The 22,621-nt window shown below is 43.5% G+C and overlaps 2 protein-coding genes across 3 annotated transcripts in view; both read right to left on the bottom strand.

Annotated features, from left to right (window-relative positions):
* top1 (DNA topoisomerase I) overlaps nt 1–14,769 on the bottom strand; it is a 74,648-nt gene extending 59,879 nt beyond the window's left edge. The window contains 4 exon segments of the mRNA XM_034172591.1: nt 7,650–7,776; nt 8,714–8,810; nt 14,339–14,363; nt 14,655–14,769. Coding sequence (XP_034028482.1) covers nt 7,650–7,776; nt 8,714–8,810; nt 14,339–14,363; nt 14,655–14,681 — 276 coding nt within the window. The 5' untranslated portion in view covers nt 14,682–14,769.
* Nucleotides 14,770–17,527: 2,758 nt separating this feature from the next.
* Nucleotides 17,528–22,621, bottom strand: part of ncoa6 (nuclear receptor coactivator 6) — a 56,449-nt gene continuing 51,355 nt past the window's right edge. For both annotated transcript variants that reach the window (XM_034172589.1, XM_034172590.1), the window contains one exon: nt 17,528–18,116. In XM_034172589.1, coding sequence (XP_034028480.1) covers nt 18,070–18,116 — 47 coding nt within the window. In that variant the 3' untranslated portion in view covers nt 17,528–18,069. The remainder of the gene's footprint in view (nt 18,117–22,621) is intronic.

The raw sequence follows: 22,621 nt of genomic DNA, 5'->3' as shown, positions 1-22,621 counted from the left end.
TCACCTGTTTCAGGTACACAGGAAGACACAATATAAGATCGGACTTTTACTTTCTGAAGTTGGGGTTTTCTACCTCTGTATATAAATGTATGAATTCTAAACCAGTGGCAGGAGTTGGAATTGTTCAGTTTTGTCTCCTTAAATGTCCACACCTACACCACTGTGACAGAAACATAGATCCTGTTGTGTGGGCCGCCTGAAGAGGAGGTACTGCTGGCCCAACACCAGAGGGCGACCTGCCTGAAGGCGGGCTTCAGGCACTAGAGGGCGCAGTCGCCGCAGGGGGAGCTCCAGGAGCCCGGAGCTGACAGCTGTCACCACTCATCAATCATCATCACCATAAAAGCCTGGAGGAGACACCACAGCTCTGCCGAGAAATCGTCTTACCAACTGGTAAAACTCTCAGCCGTTTTTATTGCCATACAATTGTTCTGAATATTCCGCAGGCGTACCTGTTGACCACTTCGCAGCTGGAGGCTGGGTTTGTGGAGGAGACGACACGCTTCGCTCCTCGGATAAGTAGTCACTCAGGCGCTGCATGTATATTGTTCCCGTGTCAGAGCTGGTGATTCTCCCACAAAAGGAACTGAACTGAGTTGCTGATTGTTCTGCTGGGTGTGCACACACACACTTGATCTGTTTTTGCTTTCTGCCAGCAGTACCCGGTCCGACAGCTGAAGGCGGTGGCCACCTGGAGACTCAGGACTTGGCGGCTCTGGTGGCTCTCGGGTCTCCGCTGGCAGGGGAAATCGTGTGGGTCCCGACTCTTCTCTGGACAGGCGTCTCCTATCCTCGAGCCTGCCCACATGACACCGACTGTGTAATTGACTGTTGTTCAAAACCGTATCTGTATACCGTTGTGCACTTTTCACAACATTAAATTGTTACCTTTTGGCATTCCCATTGTCCGTTCATTTACGCCCCCTGTTGTGGGTCCATGTCATCACACTTTTCACAACAGGATTTCTCGGCCAACGTCATGGATCCCGAGGGGCGTCAACCATCGAGTGAACCTCCAATGGAAATGCAGGGTGCACAGGAGCCAGCAGGAGGCGTATTAGGTGAGCTGCAGCAAATCCTAACCGCCTTCACTGCTCAGTTGGACTTGGTAACCGAGCAGAACGTTATACGCAATCGGAGGATGGAGGCTCTCGCCGCTCAGGTGGAAGCGCACGCGCAGGGCGCTGCTGCGGCACCTCCTCCTGCTGACCGAGTGCCACATGCAGATATTCCAGTGGTCGTTCAACGAGCCCCCCCCCCCCCCCCCCGTCCCCTGAAGCATACATAAGCCCTCCGGAGCCGTACGGAGGTTGTGTCGAGACGTGCGCTGACTTCTTGATGCAGTGTTCGCTTGTCTTTGCACAGCGTCCTATCATGTACGCGCCTGACGCCAGCCGGGTGGCTTATGTAATAAATCTGCTTCGAGGAGAGGCACGCGCCTGGGCTACGGCGCTCTGGGAGCAGAATTCTCGGCTCCTAACGACATATACTGGGTTTGTGCGGGAGTTCAAACAAGTGTTTGATCACCCCAACAGAGGCGAGACCGCTTCAACGGTGCTACTGTCGATGAGACAGGGGCGTCGGAGTGCAGCCGAATATGCAGTCGACTTCCGCATCACAGCAGCGAGGTCCGGCTGGAACAATGTTGCACTCCGCGCCGCCTTCGTAAATGGACTGTCTCCGGTGCTGAAGGAGCATCTGCTGGCTAAGGACGAGCCGCGGGATTTTGACGGGCTTATCGACCTGGTTATACAGTTAGACAACCGATTAGAAGAACATCGTCGGGAGCGTGGCGAAGGGCGTGGCCGGGCACGAGTCGTCCCTCTTCCTTCTGGGTCCGAAAGGGTGCTGCCGTCCCCACGCTCCACTGCCAGAGAGCTCCGTGTGGCAACAGCTCCCCCTGCTGACGAAGCTATGGACACGAGCAGGGCTAAAGTGAAATCAGAAAACAGACAACGGAGGCTGACCCGCGGGGAATGCTTTTTCTGTGGCTCGAGCGAGCACATTCAGAAGAATTGCCCCAAGCGGTTAAACTACAACGCCCGCCCTTAGAGACTGGGCTAAGGGTGGGCCACAATACTCATGCGGGGAAACCCCGTAAATCCGCACGCATCCCAGTGACGATCCTGAGTGGGGATCTAACCCTTCACGCCCCAGCACTGGTGGACACGGGGTCGGAGGGGAATCTGCTGGACAGCAGATGGGCTAGGGAGGTTGGGCTCCCTCTAGTGGCCTTACCGTCACCATTGAATGTACGGGCAATAGATGGCACCCTGCTCCCATTAATCACGCACCAGACACAGCCAGTGACATTGGTGGTGTTTTATGTGACACCTTCTACCTCCCGAGTGATTTTGGGCTTTCCATGGATGTTAAAGCACAATCCCCGGATTGATTGGCCGTCTGGGGTTGTGACGCAGTGGAGCGAAACCTGCCACCGGGAGTGTTTAGGATCCTCGGTTCCACCCGGTGTGACAGCTAAGGAGGAGGGTCTAGTCCCCCCCAATCTGGCGGCAGTGCCAGCCGAGTACCATGACCTCGCTGACGTTTTCAGCAAGGATCTGGCTCTCACGCTGCCCCCGCGCCGTCCGTACGATTGTGCCATTGATTTGATACCGGGCGCTGAGTACCCGTCCAGCAGGCTGTACAACCTCTCACGGCCGGAACACGAATCAATGGAGACCTACATCCGGGACTCCCTAGCTGCCGGGTTGATCCAGAACTCCACCTCCCCAATGGGTGCTGGTTTCTTTTTTGTGGGCAAGAAGGACGGCAGACTCCGTCCATGCATTGACCACAGAGGGCTGAACGAGATCACGGTTCGCAACCGATACCCGTTACCTCTGTTAGATTCAGTGTTCATGCCCTTGCATGGAGCCTTAATCTTCACAAAACTGGATCTTAGGAATGCGTATCACCTGGTTCAGATCCGGAAGGGAGACGGCATTTAACACCCCATTAGGTCATTTTGAGTACCTGGTCATGCCATTCAGCCTCACCAATGCGCCCGCGACGTTCCAAGCTTTGGTTAACAACGTCTTGCGGGACTTCCTGCATCGGTTCGTCTTCGTATACCTTGACGATATTCTCATCTTCTCCCCGGATCCTGAGACCCATGTCAAGCATGTACGTCAGGTCCTGCAGCGGTTGTTGGAGAACCGGCTGTTTGTGAAGGGCGAGAAGTGTGAGTTCCACCGCACTTCTTTGTCTTTCCTGGCGTTCATTATCTCCTCCAACTCCGTCGCCCCTGATCCGGCCAAGGTTGCGGTGGTGAGAGATTGGCCCCATCCAACAGGCCGTAGGAAACTGCAACAGTTCCTTGGCTTTGCAAATTTCTACCGGAGGTTCATAAAGGGCTACAGTCAGGTTGTTAGCCCCCTGACAGCCCTGACCTCCACTAAAGTTCCCTTCACCTGGTCGGATCGGTGCGAAGCCGCATTTAGGGAGTTGAAACGCTGGTTCTCGACTGCACCAGTTCTGGTGCAGCCCGATCCTAACCGCCAGTTCATAGTTGAAGTGGATGCCTCTGACTCAGGGATAGGAGCCGTGCTGTCCCAGAGCAGGGAGTCCGATAAGGTCCTCCATCCCTGTGCCTATTTTTCCCGCAGGTTGACCCCGGCTGAAAGGAACTATGACGTCGGCAATCGGAAACTTCTGGCGGTGAAAGAGGCCCTTGAGGAGTGGAGACACATTTTGGAGGGAGCTACAGTGCCATTCACGGTTTTCACTGACCATCGGAACCTGGAGTACATTCGGACCGCAAAGCGTCTGAACCCCAGGCAAGCCCGTTGGTCACTGCTCTTCGGTCGGTTTGACTTCCAAATTACGTATCGCCCCGGGACCAAGAACCAACGGTCCGATGCACTGTCCCGGGTGCATGAAGAGGAGGTCAAGCCAGAGCTGTCGGATCCACCGGACACCATAATCCCCGAGTCCACTGTCGTTGCAACCCTCACCTGGGACGTGGAGAAGACCGTCCGGGAGGCCCTGACACGACACCCGGACCCCGGAGGTGGACCCAAGAACAGACTATACGTCCCACCAGAAGCCAGAGCTGCAGTCTTGGACTTCTGTCACGGTTCTAAGCTCTCCTGCCACCTGGGGGTGCGACGAACCGTGGCAGTGGTCCGGCAGCGCTTCTGGTGGGCGTTGATGGAAACCGACGTCCGGGAGTACGTCCAGGCCTGCAACACCTGTGCCAGGGGCAAGGCAGAACACAGGAAGGCCCAAGGACTCCTCCAGCCGCTGCCGGTGCCTCGTTGCCCCTGGTCCCACATAGGCCTGGACTTCGTCACGGGCCTCCCTGCATCCCAGGGTATGACCACCATCCTGACGATAGTGGACCGGTTCTCCAAGGCGGCCCACTTCGTAGCCCTCCTGAAGCTCCCAACTGCCCAGGAGACTGCAGACATCCTGGTCCACCACATTGTGCGTCTGCATGGTATCCCCACGAACATTGTCTCAGACCGTGGTCCCCAGTTCTCCTCGCAAGTCTGGAGGAGTTTCTGTAGGGAACTGGGGGCCACCGTGAGTCTCTCATCCGGGTACCACCCTCAAACTAATGGACAGGCAGAGCGGGCTAATCAAGATCTGGAGCAGGCCCTGCGGTGTGTAACCTCCGCGCACCCGACGGCTTGGAGTCAACATCTGGCCTGGATCGAGTATGCCCATAACAGTCAGATCTCCTCGGCAACTGGCCTCTCCCCCTTCGAGGTATGTTTGGGGTATCAGCCCCCATTGTTCCCAGCCACGGAGGGAGAGGTCGAGGTCCCCTCAGTCCAGGCCCACCTCAGAAGGTGCCGTCGTGTGTGGCGCACAGCCCGCTCTGCCCTTCTGAAAGCCCGGACGAGGGCGAAGGGCCATGCAGACCGCCGGCATGCCCCGGCTCCTGCGTACCAGCCCGGGCAGGAGGTGTGGCTATCAACTAAGGACATCCCTCTGCACGTGGACTCTCAAAAACTGAAGGACAGGTTCATCGGACCGTTTCCAATCATCAAAGTCCTTAGTCCGGCCGCAATGAGGCTGTGACTGCCAGCTTCACTGCGGATTCATCCGGTGTTCCACGTTTCCAAGATCAAGCCATATCTCGCCTCCACCCTCTGCACCCCCGGACCAGCGCCGCCTCCTGCCCGTATCATCGACGGCGAGCCTGCATGGACCATCCGCAGACTCCTGGATGTTCGTCGGTGGGGCCGGGGATTCCAGTATTTGGTGGACTGGGGGGGTTACGGACCCGAAGAACGCTCATGGGTGAAGCGGAGCTACATCCTGGACCCGGCCCTCCTGGCCGACTTCTACCAATGACACCCCGACAAGCCTGGTCGGGCGCCAGGAGGCGCCCGTTGAGGGGGGGGGTCCTGTTGTGTGGGCCGCCCGAAGAGGAGGTACTGCTGGCCCAACACCAGAGGGCGCCCTGCCTGAAGGCGGGCTTCAGGCACTAGAGGGCACAGTCGCCGCAGGGGGAGCTCCAGGAGCCCGGAGCTGACAGCTGTCACCACTCATCAATCATCATCACCATAAAAGCCTGGAGGAGACACCACAGCTCTGCCGAGAATTCGTCTTACCAACTGGTAAAACTCTCAGCCGTTTTTATTGCCATACAATTGTTCTGAATATTCCGCAGGTGTACATGTTGACCACTTCACAGCTGGAGGCTGGGTTTGTGGAGGAAACAACGCTCTTCGCTCCTCGGATAAGTAGTCACTCAGGCGCTGCATGTATATTGTTCCCGTGTCGGAGGTGGAGATTCTCCCACAAAAGGAACTGAACTGAGTTGCTGATTGTTCTGCTGGGTGTGCACACACCCACTTGATCTGTTTTTGCTTTCTGCCAGCAGTACCCGGTCCAATAGCTGAAGGCGGTGGCCACCTGGAGACTCAGGACTTGGCGGCTCTGGTGGCTCTCGGGTCTCCGCTGGCAGGGGAAATCGTGTGGGTTCCGACTCTTCTCTGGACAGGCGTCTCCTATCCTCGAGCCTGCCCACACGACACCGACTGTGTAATTGACTGTTGTTCAAAACCGTATCTGTATACCGTTGTGCACTTTTCACAACATTAAATTGTTACCTTTTGGCATTCCCATTGTCCGTTCATTTACGCCCCCTGTTGTGGGTCCGTGTCATCACACTTTTCACAACAGATCCATTTCCTGTTACCATCCAAGACCTTTAAAACTATTGCTGCTTAACCCCCTACCTACCGCCTGATTTTGGCTTGTCAGTATCTGACAAAAAAGTGAAATTTCCCATTGATGGGATATACAGGCTTAGAAGGGGTTAATAATTAGACTTTATGCAGTGCTGGGCCATAGACATGATTTTTGGTGGTCGGGGTGCAAACAAACAAACAAACAAACAAACAAACAAACAAATAAATAAATATATATATATATATATGGTTCTTCACTGTGTGGAGGTCTGGGACAGTGCCAAAGGAGTGGTAAACTGGGGTGTGTGTATATATATATTTGATAAATGATATCAAAACATTGGGGGGGGGGGGGTTGTGGTTAGGATCAGGGGAAGGAGTAGGGATAGGTTATGGTTAAGGTTAGGGTTGGGGGTAGAGGTAGGGTTAGTAATAGTGAGTTTAAAAAACCCCCGTCACAAAAATGTGAGTCATTTCGTGACGAGAGGACGAAAACAAAACAAAAAAAAAAAACGTGAGACTGGGCTGGTCACAAAATGGTTGTAAAAATTCAAAAATTCAATGCCAGACCTCCCCTCCTCCCCAGTTCTCCAATGACATTTGATTTCCACGGAGCCGGCGAAGGCAATCCATGTCAAGAAAACGAAAATACACAGAAATACTTAGAGACCAGAGAATTTATCCCAATATACGTACTTACAAGTGCAACAGCAAGAACATCAGGTCTGCATCCATTTTGCACGCTTTATCATTCAGCTCTCGCTATTCCAAGACAGCCCAGCCAAGGTTGACCAGGATGCAACTCTTCACTTTGTCACATGCTCTTTTTCTCTTCCTCAGTTCCTCCAACAGTGGCATTCTTTGCTTTGTTGCCCGCTCTGCTATGACGATGAACATGTAAGAAATAAAGCCATTGTTGGCTTGTTCTTATAGCTGCTAGCTACCCGGTTCTCGTAAGACCCAAAACTCTCATTCAAAGGACACCATGTCAGTGTCCCTAAAGTTGCAAAGCTGGTTTTCTGCTGCAAGACGTCTGGTAGGAGAGAAAAAGAGAGCTCCCATTCTCCCAAAAAGCAAGTCATTTTGAGATTACAGTTACTCAGAAACTGTAAACTAAGGTAAAAATGTTGCATGGTTCCCCTTTAAGACCAACATGTCCATGTCCAAGTTGTATCATGATTTACAGCAGTGGCTTCCAACCCCAGTCCCCAGGGACACCCTGACCTGCACATTTTACATCTCTGCCTGCACTGCCAAAAAGCCGATGAGCTCATTCAGGTGTGCTCAGCCAATCAAGAGCTAAGAGACATCTGCATGAACTGATCAGGAAGAGATGAAAAATGTGCATTGAGGACTGGGGTTTGGAACTGCTGATTTAGAGATTCACGGGCATTAAAGTAACAACTGTGCACCGCTTTGCCTGATGCAAAGCGGAGCACAGAAAGGAAGATAGGGCTCTTTATCTTCTTCCACCAATGTCAGACTGGCTATCAGAGAACAAACCTTGTCCTCTTTCCTCTTCTCTCTGTCTTTGTCTTTGTGTTTTTGCCTGTGCTTGTCTGAGCTGCCATCACTGTGCTTCAGTTTCTCTTTGTCTTTGTGTTTCTTCTCGGAGTCGTCCTTATGTTCACTGCAATAAACCCACAGTACAGAGGTCAGAGGTCACATGCTGCACAGTAAATTCTGGTGAAATGTTACACATAATTTGGATAGATTGTATTCTGTCGGTTTTACAGTGGGAGAGGAGTTTTTTTTTATTCTTTAGCAAAAAATATCAGCATGGAATTCATTTATTTGCATAAGAATTAGTTTATTTGTATAACAATTATTGTATGCAAATGTTTTCTTGCTTCTGAGCAAATGGTACTTTGAAAAAAAAAATGCATTCAGTTTTTATGATACTCATTGACTGTTTCAGTTCTTGTATCCACTTGGGTAAAGCCAACAGGCTGTAGTAGTGATGGCTTAGTTGTATTGCCTTTAAGAGTATGGATATTTATGCAATCCACGATTTTTTGTTTTATATTTTCATTGCGATAACAGTGTAATTTTTACTTTTCTGTAAATGCATGGCTGACTCTTCTTTATTGTTTAAATACTCAATATACCCAAAGGAACCTAACATTTTAAGTACAACTGTACTAAAATTTAACTTGCACATTGATCTTAAGATTGATGAAGACATTTACTGCCCCCTACTGACTGTAAGAACATGAAGACATTCAGCAGCCCTCAGTTTTTTGCCCAGTTTTATTTGATGTTACAAACTGGCATGCTGCGTGGGCAAGACATTGACTTTCTTTTCCACGTTTAAGATTCAGTCGGGGTGTTCCAAGTGCCAGGTCATGACAAAATTGTATTCATAGTGTGTAAATATGAGCATCATGAGCATTAATACATATTAGAAACAATGAAACAAACAATGGAGGAAAAAAACATTTTTACCTGACATGCAACATCAATAAAATGTTAATAAAGAAGTAATGAAGCCCTTGTGCTTTCTAAAACTTGCACACACTGACTGATAAAAACAACACAGGGTTACAGGGTCTGAAGTTTTCTCCTACTTGTTGCTGTGCCTGGATTTTTCTCGCTCCTTGTCTTTCTTGTGGTCTTTGTGTCTGTGTTCTTTGTCCTTGTACTTGTCTTTATGTTTGTGAGTTTCTGCAACATAAAGAAGAAATTACTCTTTCAAAATCACAAGAGAGTGCAACAACCACAAGTTAAATATGACACATTTCTGCAAATTAAGTCTATGGGACTCAATGAAAACATATATGGTTCTGTTTGGCCTTAGGATTTTAACAAGTATGTCCAAAATGGAACCCCTCTATCACTGACTAACACACAATCCTCCCACCATGTTTAATCCATACTAACTGTTTCAGTTAAAAAGTTATGACCTATTAGTTGAAATTTCAATGTCATAAAAGGTCAAAGATGATGTGACCAAATAGAAAGGTGATCTATAACTTCTTATTTGTGTTTAACAGTAACCACAGGTGTATTTTTAACCAGTTCCTTCAAATATGCTAACATAATTCTCTTGTTTATAAGCACTGTTCCTAATCTTTGACCATGATCTGTGACCTTAACATTTAACTGATTCTTACTGAAATCAATTCACTTTGTCATTCCACAATGTTTGGTCCAAATCACATCAAAATGTTTTTTGAGTTATTTTGTTCACATGCTGAGGGATGCCCTGGACCAAAAACAACACCCCATTTGTGCAACTATTTTTAATCACATCATTTCATGTGTTCTTTTAAAGAAAATCATTCTCACACTGAAAAAAGAGAATGTTTGAACCAACTTAAAAAGTGTTACAATTTGTAAAAACCTGAATGAATTAAGTTGTTTGAACTTAAGTTTGAAAGTTAAATCAACTCTAACTTACAAACTTAAGTTTAAACAACTTAAGTCATTCGTGTTTTTACAAATTGTAACACTTTTTTAAGTTGGTTCAAACATTCTCTTTTTTCAGTGCAGTAACACTCGACTTTGAAGCTGTATAACTGCTGATGCAACAGACAAAAGTTGTGCCATGCACAGTCTCTCCAGTCACAGCCACAGAAGCCTGTAACTCCTTCTGGGTTATTAGTGCATTATAAATAAAATGTATTATTTTTATTATTTACCATAAAGAAATTTGCTGTTTGTATTTCTTAAAGATTGATGCAAGACATATTCAGTGACTTGGATATGTTTATGAATCCATCCCCCAACTTCCCTAAAGAAAAACTGCCTGTAAAATTGATGATTTCCAATGCATGTGATTTACTTTCATATTTAAGGTAAATCTTATGCATACTTATGCAACTCATACTTTTTGGCCTTGATATTTTTTATTTATGTGATGTTGCAGAGATTTATTTATACTGTGATTTTAAATGGCAAAGTTGTAGAAACTTTATTTTGATGTCATAAAAAAATTAAATGTGTAAATGTTCAAAGGGTTAGTGATTTTTACAGCTCTGTACAACCCTGCAGTACTCCACCAAAGAAAAAAAAAGGTGTACTATTAGTGACCCATAATCCTCTGGATTTTAGTCTTTGTGACACACCTCTATGTTCTTGGACATTGGTATTTCCCTTACAAACAGGAAGAAAACCTTTATACACAGTGACCAGAAAAACAGACACAACTGTTCATTGACAGACAATGAAACCCAACATGCCTGTAATAAACATTATGAAAGTAACTAAAATCTGAAACTGTGTCAAAGAGGGGCTGTTTCAGCTCTACGATCTGGGGGTCAGGTTTGTATTTTTGGACTGCCTTAAAATCTGTAATATGCTGTTAGGATCATAAAGATATTGAGTTGACACTACCTGTTTATCACTGCGCATTAAAGTTTAGGTGACACAATATGTAATGGTTTTTTAGTATTTAAGACCAAAATTAAACAACTGTTTGAAATAAATGCTTTCCCAGTGCGCAGTTACTGAAGAGATAAATATTCAGATCTTGAACTACGCACCACTAAAAACCAGGAACGTCCGGGTGAGTCACAAAATTGAAGAAGGAGGAAGTGACGTCAGTGGGAGGACCATTATTTTAACAATCCCACTTGCTTTGTTCGCAATTGGACGTATTTCTGTGTGTAAGTGCTTCATTTCTGGAGTTATGCTGGTGTAGCAGACCGAACGGTCCACCCCTAAAAATCTGTCCGCCTTTTGCATCTGTGCATGCATCATTTTGGACCACAGCAGCACGTCTGAGACTGAGTCTCTCCACTCAAAGCGATCAAATGGATTAATGGGATTATAACTATCAGATGATAAAGGTAAAACCTCTTAAATTATTGTAAAGTCAGTTTTAAACAGAAATGAGGCAAAATTCTGTGACGCTTTGAAATGTCAGATGCGCAGTGAACGCATCAGCTAGCAGTTCGTTTAGCAGCGGCGCTCTGATTGCTTCTGCCACCTTTTATGATGAAATAATGCTGAATTTATGTGGAAATGATTGTTTTTCAAAAGCTTCAGATATCTGCTGCTGAGACAGATGATGACTGGTGTTGGGTTTGAAGCAGAAACGAGGTGCTAATATGTGAACCGCGCCATCAGGGGGGACCGATTTTTAGGAGGACCGTTCGGTCAGCGATACTGGCTCGATGTGCTGCAGGCTTTTGTTTGAACACTCGTGCAGACGGAGTCAGCTTGTTTAAATTTCCGAAGGATCACGTGTTTATTATTATTATTTTTTTTTTTTGTGAATTTCATTGGTGCTGGAGCTGATGTCGCTGCATTTCACTCACACAGTAAGCACATCTTGATCACTTTTTTCTAACGTCAGGGATGATTAACTAAACATTTTTTAATGGGGCCTTATCAGTTGATTGTTACCAAATAGCTGGCAAGAAAAAAGCATTACTTTATCATCTCCACCTGCATGCTGAAATCGGCCAGCATCTATTTTTTTCTTGGTGAATTTCATTGATGGCAGAACAGCTGATTGTGCTGCGTTTCACTCACTCACACAGTAAGCACGTCCTGATCCCTTTGTTCTGATGTCAAGGATGATAAACTAACATTTTTTTAATAGTGCCTTATCAGTCGATTATAACCAAATAGCTGGCACAAAAACAAACCAAAACAGTTTATCATCTCCGCCCACATGCCGAAATCAGCCCGCATCAATTTTTTTGTTGTTATAATCATTATTCCGTGTTCTGAAGTCTGCCAATATTGTGACTGTTGTCAGTCTGAAGGTCTTCCTCCAAGGCTTCGTCTCCCTCGTTGTCTAAATGAGACTTAAAATGATAAGGCTGTGCCCCCCCACAGCTTCTTCAGAGACATCTTTAGAATCACCTTCAGACTGGACTTCACAAAAAAGCTCCAACTACAAAAAAATAATTGTCAGAAAACAGCTCGACGTCCAACGTGTTTACAATTGATTTGGGCTTGAATCAGCTGGTCATGTTCTCCCAAATGACGTAGCAACAGCATGGCCGCGGCTGACACCTGCAATAGAGCGCAGACTTCAGACAGCTGTTGTTATTAAATTTTACCTTTCACCTGCGCACTTATCAGGATTTTTAAAACATCAACATTTCATCATTTTTAGTGCTTATTTGTGCACATTTTTTGGTGTTACCTACTCTTTAAAATTGAAAGTAGAAAATTATTAGCAATGTCAGATTTGATTTGAAAGTACAACTATAAGGAGTACAATGTTGGAATTACAGCACTTTCTGTGTGTATTTCACACATTTTTAAGGCACCAAAAGTAATCGGACATTAGGCTGTTGAGCTTTTTCATAAATTGGTGTGTTATTTTTATAACTTTGACAAGTCAACAGATTACTTGTCTAAAATTAGTAGTTTTAAGTTCGGCATATCAAGTGAAGTTCAGTAAAAATCAATCTGCAGCCTGTGCAAACCTTAAATCACAACTTTGGCTGACATGAGACGAAGATGAAATATTTTCGTGAATTATGTTGAGGTCACATAAATGAAGAACAACACATCATTTCAATATTAAGGCTAGGTTTCATAAATTTTTTTCTTCTTAATTTAATTCAACCTTTATTTAACCAGGTTAGTCCCATTGAGATTGAGATCTCTTTTGCAAGGGAGACCTGGACAATTTTCAGATAATATGCTTGTCTTTAAATGTGGGAGGAAACCAGAGCACCCAAAGGAAACCCACGCAAACTCCACACAGAAAGTCCACAGTTGGGAATCGATCCCATGACATTTTTGCTGAGGCAACAGTGCTAACCACTAATCCACAGATTGTTTTAAAGATAATCAGGTTTTCTGGGCTAATTTAAACTTTAGAATCAAATACATTATTTACTTAATCTTAATGACCTCTCAAGGCCCATCTGCAGTACTTCCACAGTCAAACAGGGGGCTGCGGCCCACACTTAGGCAATGGAATACATTAGAGGTGGGCGATACCGGGAATTTTGGTATTGATCCGATACAAGTAAATACAGGCCCAGTATCGACGATGTTGATACCGATACTTTTTCATATTTAAGCTTCATAGATCCAAAGGATCCAAAAGACCTAGGATAGAATTTTGACAAACATTGTACGTGACAACAAAATACTTTATCACAATCAACATTTTTGATTAAAAAAAAAAATCACAACACAACTTAAAACAAAATCTACTGAGGTAGAGGGCTGACAGTGCGCTGCTCCGTGTTGTGTGACACAGCGCAGCGCTGCTCTTACAGACAGAGAGTAGACTTTGATGAATTTGCTTACCCAGCAGTCAGTGCGTGCGGGAGAGAAAAAAAAGCTTGAGTATCGATCTTTTTACACGAGGATCATTCAATATCAATACCAGCAATGGTATCGATATTAGGATCGATCTGCCCACCTCTAGAATACATCCCAAGTTTTCTTTTGCATGTTAACAAATGTCAAGTGGCCACTATCTCTACCCATTTATAAATGCATTTAGCAACATTTTAAAATAATTTGTTAAAGTTTTAATACCTAAACGTTTACTTATCAACTAAAACGTTTTGGCGCCATTTAGCATAAAAGATATAATATTTTTTAATGTTTTATTATTTATATAACTTCGTGTATGTTATTTTAATCTCGTATATAAATATGCGAAATTAACAGAAAGTAAATAAAAAAGTATTGCAAAACGACAATATCTCAACAAAGTGTTTCCAACTTTACTAGAGTCAGGCCACTTTTGTGACTGAGCTGTTGTTTGTGCAGAAATGTTAGTCCAAGGCTTTAAAAAATGTGAATCTTTTTTTTTTTTTTCCTGGGAGTTGGCTTGTGTTGGCGGTGAGTGGCTGCGGGCAGCGCCCGGGCAGAGGCGCTGTATCCCGGCTGCCGGTTCGGCTGCTGCTCGGCGCTCTGCCCGCTGCTGCTCAGAAAGAAAATGGCGCAGAGACCAAGTCCTCAGCCTCATTCCTGCCACTTTCGGCTCCAAAATTCGGCACGATTCCGCGACTGTTTTGCAAAAACCATACACGCATCCTAAAAACGATACCGGGCACTTTCAGAATTCCGTGTCAGATTAAAAAACTGAGGTACGGAAAGCCACATTTGAGGGCCTCTTTTCGAACAATAGCCGCAAGAGAGTGAAGGAGAAGGGACTTAGTCTCTGGTGCGCCATTTCTGTCCTTTAAAAACTAACAGTGGAAAGGTGACGATTCCGAGTGGAAAGCAAACAGAATATGAATAGAATTCCTCATCAGAGGACCTACCGCTTCCTTTAGATCCCGAATTGACCTGGAAATTGTGAAAATAAAGGCTTTTAATATTTTAATTTTGAAAAAGCCGGTAGCTACTCAACTTTCACTTATCATACAAATTAGCCCATCAAATACAAATAAAACAGGTGCAATTAAGCCCCAAAAGCACGTAAATCAAATTATCACTTGAATCAAACTATGACTTTTACTTATATTATGCATATCAGGACGATTTCTGCTTGTCATTCACATCAGGTTATTTGCAGGGAATAATAATAATATATTAAAAAAAGACAATGAAATACGAAATTATTAATGGAAGAAATACCCGCGAATCTCCATGATCTCCGCTCATGGTGGAGCAGGTGAAGTTATAAGAGCGGACAGCTGTTCAGGATGCGACTGTTCGAAGATGAACGAGTCCAGACATTTGCAGACTGCGCATGCGCGCCGTGCCCGGCTCCTACCTGATCCACCATCAGCACCATCTGACCCCATCAGGTCACCAAGTCCCATCATCTCACACTGCTGGAGACCATCTGCTGCCCACAAAACACTTCCTAAATTTGCTTTATGTACCCAAAAAGGTCATACTGAAGGGCGAAGGAATAATGCAATTCTGTATTTAAAAAGATGGGCAGTGAGCAAGTTGGGATGTTTTCTGCAGAGATCTATTACAAAAGTAATAGATTAATTATGCATGGAAACATTATTTGTTAAAGTCAAGTAGCCCCACCATGATGGCACTTGCAGATATACAGGAGTGGAAATGTGTCAAATTTTCTATGAAATAGGGTTAAAGTAATACCAGCATGTTGCCAGTGGGGATCCATTGGCTCCAGATTGGGTAATGTTTAAAAAATTGGTAACTGACATTTTTCAAGGGTGGTAATAAATTGTTCTAGAGTATGTAGAATGTTTTTAGAACCTTGGTCCTCAACAGCTTTTAGAAGAACACAACCCTGTTATTTCCTGTTAATTACATAATTTATTAATGTTAATTTACTGCAAGGGTGGTGGCCAAGTGGTTAATGCGCTTGGTTTCAGTTCAGAAGGCTCTGGGTTCAAATCCCACCCCTGCCACATTTCTCCATGTACTGTGGAGTTGCGTCAGGAAGGACATCCGGCGTAAAACCTGTGCCAATTCAACCTGCAGCTCCACCTTGGATTTGGTGTGGTGACCCCGAGTGCGAAACAAGGGAGCAGCCGAAGGGACATACTACTTACTTGCTATTAATGTTAATTTACTGTCAATGTATTTATAAATTATTTAGGTTCTTATTATATACACACACTATCAGTGTGTATATGATAACCAAATGACAAAATATTCATTTTGTCATTTAATTTTTAAATGGACCACAACAAGAGTTTTTGCTTTCTTGCATCATCCATGTATTTTTTAACATATTGGCTATTATAATAGAGATTAGTCACCCACAAACACCACAATCTCAGGAAACATATATACAAAGTTCAGCATCTGTCCCTCAAGAAGTAGAGGTCAACCAAACTAGTATTTTCAGACAGGGCTTGCTTATGGAATATGATGATAAAAATTTCAGTAATTATCAACATACGAAATTTGTGAACTTTAAAATGTAGGGACATAAATGTTTTCTTTTGCAAGTGTTCAAGTCACTTTGGCATTTAATGCACAAACACTCCAAGAATTACAGACACACAAGTTTAGGATGTGAGGTTAAAAAATTTGATTAATGGATAGAAGTAGTCATAAAGCCTGGTGGTACTTCTATTCAGATTCCGTAACTTGAAGTGGACGAGTCTAAAACGCCATCTGGGCAGGATGCCAATCTGACTTGGGTTACTTCTCCAGCAAAGACCGATACAGTTTACAGCTGCGCAAACTGGCACAATGCAGGTTAATGGCCTGAATTACTAACATCCCAGAAAATGAGCACCAAATTGCATGGGCATTTTAACATTTTGCAGGTGAGCAAGCATAATTGCGCACATGTCCAAAGGTAGTATGATGACGCAAAGAGCAGAAGGTAAATGAGGAGTCTGAGTGTTAACGATCCAAAGCACAAAATTAAATTCAATCAGCCACTTGCAGGTATGCGCAAAGTAAGACAGACATTTTAACTGGAAAGGTAATTTATTGAACATTTACAAAATCTAAAAAGAATGTGCCTTGAAAAACCATCTGCTATTTCATGGGAGGTGCACAGTGAGCACTGGACTGAACAACTCCCGATTGAACACCAATGTCGTGGGAATCGTGAGGACGTGACATTGATATTCATACAGCTTTGTATAGTATTTTATTTGTAGGTGGAGCTGTCCATGGTTCTGATCTGCTGTTTCAGCCACCATGTACCGCACTGAACATTATGGGTGAGCAGATTGACAGCATCAATACCAATGTTAGTATCTGTATTGGATCGACAGTTTATTTTCAGTTTTTCCTCCTCTTTGTTCCAGTTCCTTCAAAATGTTGCCATGTCTGTAGTCACTGCTCCTTTCACCTAGCTCCTCCTCTCCTGCTCTGCACGGCTTTGTTGGGAACAAATTGTTTTATTATCATTTTTGAACAAAAACCTCTAACAGGAAAAAAAAAAAAAAAAAAATACATTTTAAAATATTTGTTCTCATATAGTTTTCTACATATTTAATGTTTGAAAACTGTATTCATTACAAGTGGTAAAAATCTTTTCTTAAAAACTTTGCAATCTGTCCTGGGTTTTAACAGGCACAATATTAACAGTGGAAAGCAAAAATGACTAAATCAAAATATATTCAGTTTTAGCATGATGATGATACATTCACCTCATAAAATCATGACACCGCTCCCCCCGGTGACAGTACATTAACTGATTTTATAATTAAATAGTATAATTAATGGTGGTACTGGCCCTGTCTTTACTTTTACCAAATTTTATAGTATTGCCCACCACTACTGGACAGACATGGATAACACGCTGCTTCCAAATGTGCAATCTACACACACACTCACATCCACAGTTAGTCCCTCAAATTTCTTTTTCTTTGTGTCTGTGAAATTAACGTAGTTGCATGGTCTCTTCCCAGTAATTTGCACATTTGGGTAGACATGTCTATTGTATATTCATTAAGGCAAATGTAGTAAATGGACAAGATGTGCTATTTTGACCTTTTGAAAGAGACAATCCTCAGTCCACACTGTTCGTAGGTCAGGTTGCACATTTGTTTGTGGGTGATAGAGTTTGCACATTTTTATATAAGCAAACCTTTCGTAAATCAGGCTTTAAGTGTTGTGTCCAGAGACGTAGACATAACATTATGGGGAATTGCTCCTTATCCATTGAGCTGGTCTGCAAAAGGGCACAAATATATATTTTACCCTGGGGCAACATACTAATAATTCACTGCATATTACATCATTTCACTGAACAAAAGTAGAAAATTTAATTGAGTTTTACATTATAATTAGACAATCATGGCAAGTTCCATCAGCAATCTTTATACGATTAAACCAGCATGTAATTCATTGGGGGGGGAAATCACATTCACACAAATGTGTGCACACATTATAACTATCATCCCAAAAAGTAACAGGGAAAAAAACCAATACCATAATCATTTTAAAACACTTTGTACATGGCTGTATCTTTCGATGTCAACTCATAAATTGGGGCAGAGGAGGGAGGGAGGGAGAGAGAAACAAACAAAAGACTGATCCAAAGTCAAACTAAATAAAATAATTACATTTACAGTACAGTTCACAGGACACCACAATGTGCCTATTTTGATTTCCTTCGTTTGGCCTGGGTGGGGCTCGCTCCAGTTTCTGTGAAAACAAATAGATACAAGTATATTAAGGAAACAACAGCATCAATGTGCATGCATTCACAGCAGTTTGTATGAATGTATGTACCATACTTTTTGGAGTATAAGTCACCTTTATGTGATGTTTGGGAAGCACTGAAAGTTATACTCTGGTGTGACTAATATCCTGAAAAATCATGCATTTGTAATTCATAATAATAATTATAGTAACTATTTATATAGGACTTTCACAGGAATCAAAGCACTGAACAAAATAAATAATAATAATAAAATAAATCCCTTTAAAAAGAAGTACACTGCAACAATGCACAAAAATCCCAAATTAATGAGCTGATAATACAGAAAAAATGTGCAATTTATAATTCAGTGCAATTTTTTTTCCTCATCAAGAAGCCTTTTTTAACAGGTGGAATTTATGGGGTTATTCCACAGAGTGCCGTTCCTCCCCGAATAGCACATTTTGAAGCATCATAGTAACTTCTTGATTCATCTTTGTCAATCTTGAACAAACTTGGCATATGTAGTAGTTACGGAGATCATCGCCACAGTTGGGAAACCTGGGTAAAATGTTTTAACTGTTCAAAAATTTCCTCCCGATTCGCCAAATCATCACTAGTGCATGGTAACATTTGGGTGTCCACAGGTGGACCAGCAAATTTTTTTCCATTATAATCAAAATCCGTTATATGTATAAAATGGACAAAATCTGTTATATGTATGTAACAGATTAGTTAGTCAGGAGGCACCGAACAATCTATGGTGAATTCCCAGCATCAATCAGACTTTTGAATTTCCTTGATTAAACGCCTGACCTGTCCTTAATAAGCATCAGGCATTATGTGCAAGGATTACATTTAGTCAAGTCACTCTTTTTTCTAAGTCCCCTGCGGCGTGGTACCTTAAAATCCTAAAGTCTGATTTATGCTTCTACAACTCAGACCATGCAATAACGGTGATGTGCACGTGACCCTTTAAAAGTTCTCCATCATGTTGGTGGGTGTATTATTGCAATTTAACACAAGAACAGTGGCTTTTTCTAGACCAATGTGACCCTCTACAAGATTGACTTATTTAAACAATCATCAACCTCCAAATCAACGTTACGGGTATGTGCAATTTCCCTCCATGAATTTTCAAGTCATTTGAGCATCTTTGGAGTTTTCTGACTCCATGCTGTAAAGTTGGTCATATTTGTGGACTTTTCTGCCAAATGCTCCTCTATTTGATCCATGATCAAAATATAATCAACATGCACACTGCAAAAACTTTAAAAACATGATGAAAGACAAATAAGTGAAACCAGAAAAATGACCAATCACAGTCCTTGCGGTCTCCGTCGTTAAAGCAGGTGCACATCAAGAGATGAGGAGGGTTCACAGCCACGCAGAACGCTCTGATCTAAAGTGCTTGTCTTTGGTTCGCCACACCCAGGGATGTGTGTGAAACTTTACAGCGCATTACAATGCAGGCAGCAAGCAGCATTTTGTTAATTGCTGGCGATGAATAAAAGGCCTGCTTTGGTTAGGTGCTGTGACTGAGCACGGTTTGACAAAATTAATAAATAAATAAATGCCCGGGCTTTTAATTAAGGAAATACGGTACCCACTTTCCTCGAACTGGGGTGTTATCAGCGCTGAACTTTATTTCGTACCTCTATTCTGACTGGGCACATCCAGACTGCTCTGTCCACAGTACATGTGAGGGGTGTTTAATGGAAATGCACTGCAATGGGACAGGACGTTTTGTCAGATGTGAGCGAAAATCCGTTATATACGATGTTTATTACATGGAAAACCATACAAAAACACCGTGACTTTTGCTTTTGTCCAGTGAGTGTGAGTATCCGGTTTATACTCCCAGAGATGGGAGTGAGTGTGTTCTTCTGCAGGCCTCCCGTCTTGTGCACCAGCATGGACTCCCAAAATTTCTTGTATTGTCTATTGCGTCGGTAGGATAGCCCAAGCAGAGGGTCACCCCTTTGAGTGTGGTCTGCTTGAGGTTTCTTCCTCAAATCATCAGAGGGAGCTTTTCCTAACCACTGTCACCTGTGTACTTGCTCTAGGGGTTGGTAAGGTTAGACCTTACTTGTGTGAAGCATCTTGAGGCAACTTTGTTGTGATTTGGCACTATATAAATGAAAATAAATTGAACTTGAAATGGTTTAGGCAAGTTTTACTGTATATAAAAAAAAAATATACTGCCTTATCAGCTACAAGCGTGACAAGCTGTTCCGGTACTCTGATCTGTCTAACCCACATTCTGGAGGAGAAAATGGCAGTTATGCCACATTAAGCCATGGATTGTATATTATCAGAGGTCGCCAACCTGGGGCTCAGGGCTACCTGTAGGATGAGAAACTAGATGAAGTGCTACTCATTCAAAATAATTTTCTTAAATTAAATAAAAGTCTTATCTCTTTAAAATAAGACTACATGGGATTATTTGCTTTATATTAATAACAATCAAGGAATAGAGACACACTTATTTAAACATGAACATTTTAATTATGAATAATCATAATCTTATTAATGTCAACATATCAATAATGTTAAGATTTACCAACATTTTTCGGCATCAAATAGACCAGCTAACGCTTAGCCTAGGCTTGTGTGTCATCTATCAGATTAGATTAGACAGAACTTTATTGATCCCTTCGTTAGACTCCCTCAGGGAAATTGAGGTTCCAGCAGCATTATACAGCAGCACACAGAATAAGAAGCACACACAGTATCAAAAGTGAAAGTAAAACAGAAAAACAGTTTGCAATATAAATACCAGACATACTAATCAATACTGGTTTACTGGCTGCTACCGAGCCTCTCATTCCCGACCTCAGTCTTCCTGTTACTCCCCCTCCTGAGTGAGGAGTTGTATACTCTGACGGTCTGAGGGACAAAGAAGTTTTGAAGTCTGTTTGGTCCTGCACTTGGGAAGGAGCCGTGACACACGGACAAAGTGAGGAACCTTGGGGTAATTTTTGATCCTACACTGTCCTTTGACCTCCACATTAGAGATATTACTAGGACTGCTTTCGTCCACCTGCGAAATATAGCAGAGATTCTTCCCATCCTGTCTATGGCTGATGCTGAGATCCTGATTTATGCATTTGTTTCTTCTAGACTGGACTACTGCAATGTTCTATTTTCTGGTTTACTGCAGTCCAGCATTAGGGGTCTCCAATTGGTTCAAAATGGTGCTGCCAGATTTCGACAGGACGCAGAAACTTTGACCACATTACACCCATATTGGAGTCTCTTCTCTGGCTTCCTGTCCCTGTGACATCAGATTTTAAGGTTCTGTTATTAACCTATAAAACTGCTCACAGACTGGCACCTCCCTACTTAGCTGACCCAATTAAATACTACGTATCGGCCCAGGCTTTGTGTTCTCAGGGCGCAGGGCTAGTTTGTGTCCTGAAGGTGAATAAAAGGTCTGCGGGTCACAGAGCTTTCTCTTATGCCCCTGTTCTGTGGAATGATCTCCCTGCGTCAGCTAGAACAGTTGGATTCTGTAGAGACTTTCAAGTCCAGACTTAAGATGCACTTATTTTCCCTTTTGTATGGCTAGCATACTGGCATGTTATGGTACTATGCTTCCTACCCTTTTAAATTCATTTTATTAGTAAACAAGAGCGGGCCACCGCCTCAACTTTATCTAAAGTCTGGGTCTTTTAGTGAAGCCAGCGATCACCTTAGTATTTCTTGTTTCTTTTTTCTGTTTTTCTTGTTGATTAATGCTGACAAATAATACCTTATTTGTAGTCTTTCTGCTGCCTGAGTGTTTTTTTCTCTCTTTGTCCGAGGCGCAGCTCCACCCAGAAGTGGGAGTGGGTGTCTTCTTCTGTAACAGACATAGATGGGATATGTGGACCTGTCTATTTCATGATGGGTCCACGGGTCTTGTTGCTTACTACACCTAGGTTTCTGGCCAACCCATAAATGAGTAAAGACATGGAGTGTGGGCAAAACCCTGCGTGACTTGGGTGGGATGAATGAAGCTCAAACACGCCCCCATCTCAGCGTTACTGAACAAGCTAAAGCTGACAGACAAACCTCGGTGTGGGTGTTTTACTGAAGCATAATTCTGGGGATGGGTCAGCGGTTTTCATAAACGAGGACTTGGGTGTGCGTATTAACAATTATACCTGACTTACTGATGCAGTAACAGTGCAGATAAAATCACGAAGCTACCAATACCTCCTAAGAGCGCTAATGGTGATAAACGAAATAACATGAAAATGTCACATGATGGAAATTTTGGAGCACAGACTTCTTAGATGATCCATTAATACAATTAACTGCACAGCAAGCACAGCAACAACAATTAATCCCCCCTACAGTTGTTATGGAGAGGGAAATTAGTTACAGAAACCAAAATGTTTAGTTCCCCTCTAAAGATGGACATTTTAACATGGCCTTCTATGGGAATTCAAGCAGCCCCAAGCAGCCATTTGAAGAACTGCAAGATTTTCCACTTCCAGGTGTGCCTCATTTCAGATAGTCAGAA

The sequence above is a fragment of the Thalassophryne amazonica genome, chromosome 6, assembly GCF_902500255.1.
Source record: "Thalassophryne amazonica chromosome 6, fThaAma1.1, whole genome shotgun sequence".
Taxonomy (NCBI): domain Eukaryota; kingdom Metazoa; phylum Chordata; class Actinopteri; order Batrachoidiformes; family Batrachoididae; genus Thalassophryne; species Thalassophryne amazonica.
This window is presented reverse-complemented; position numbering and strand designations above follow the sequence as displayed.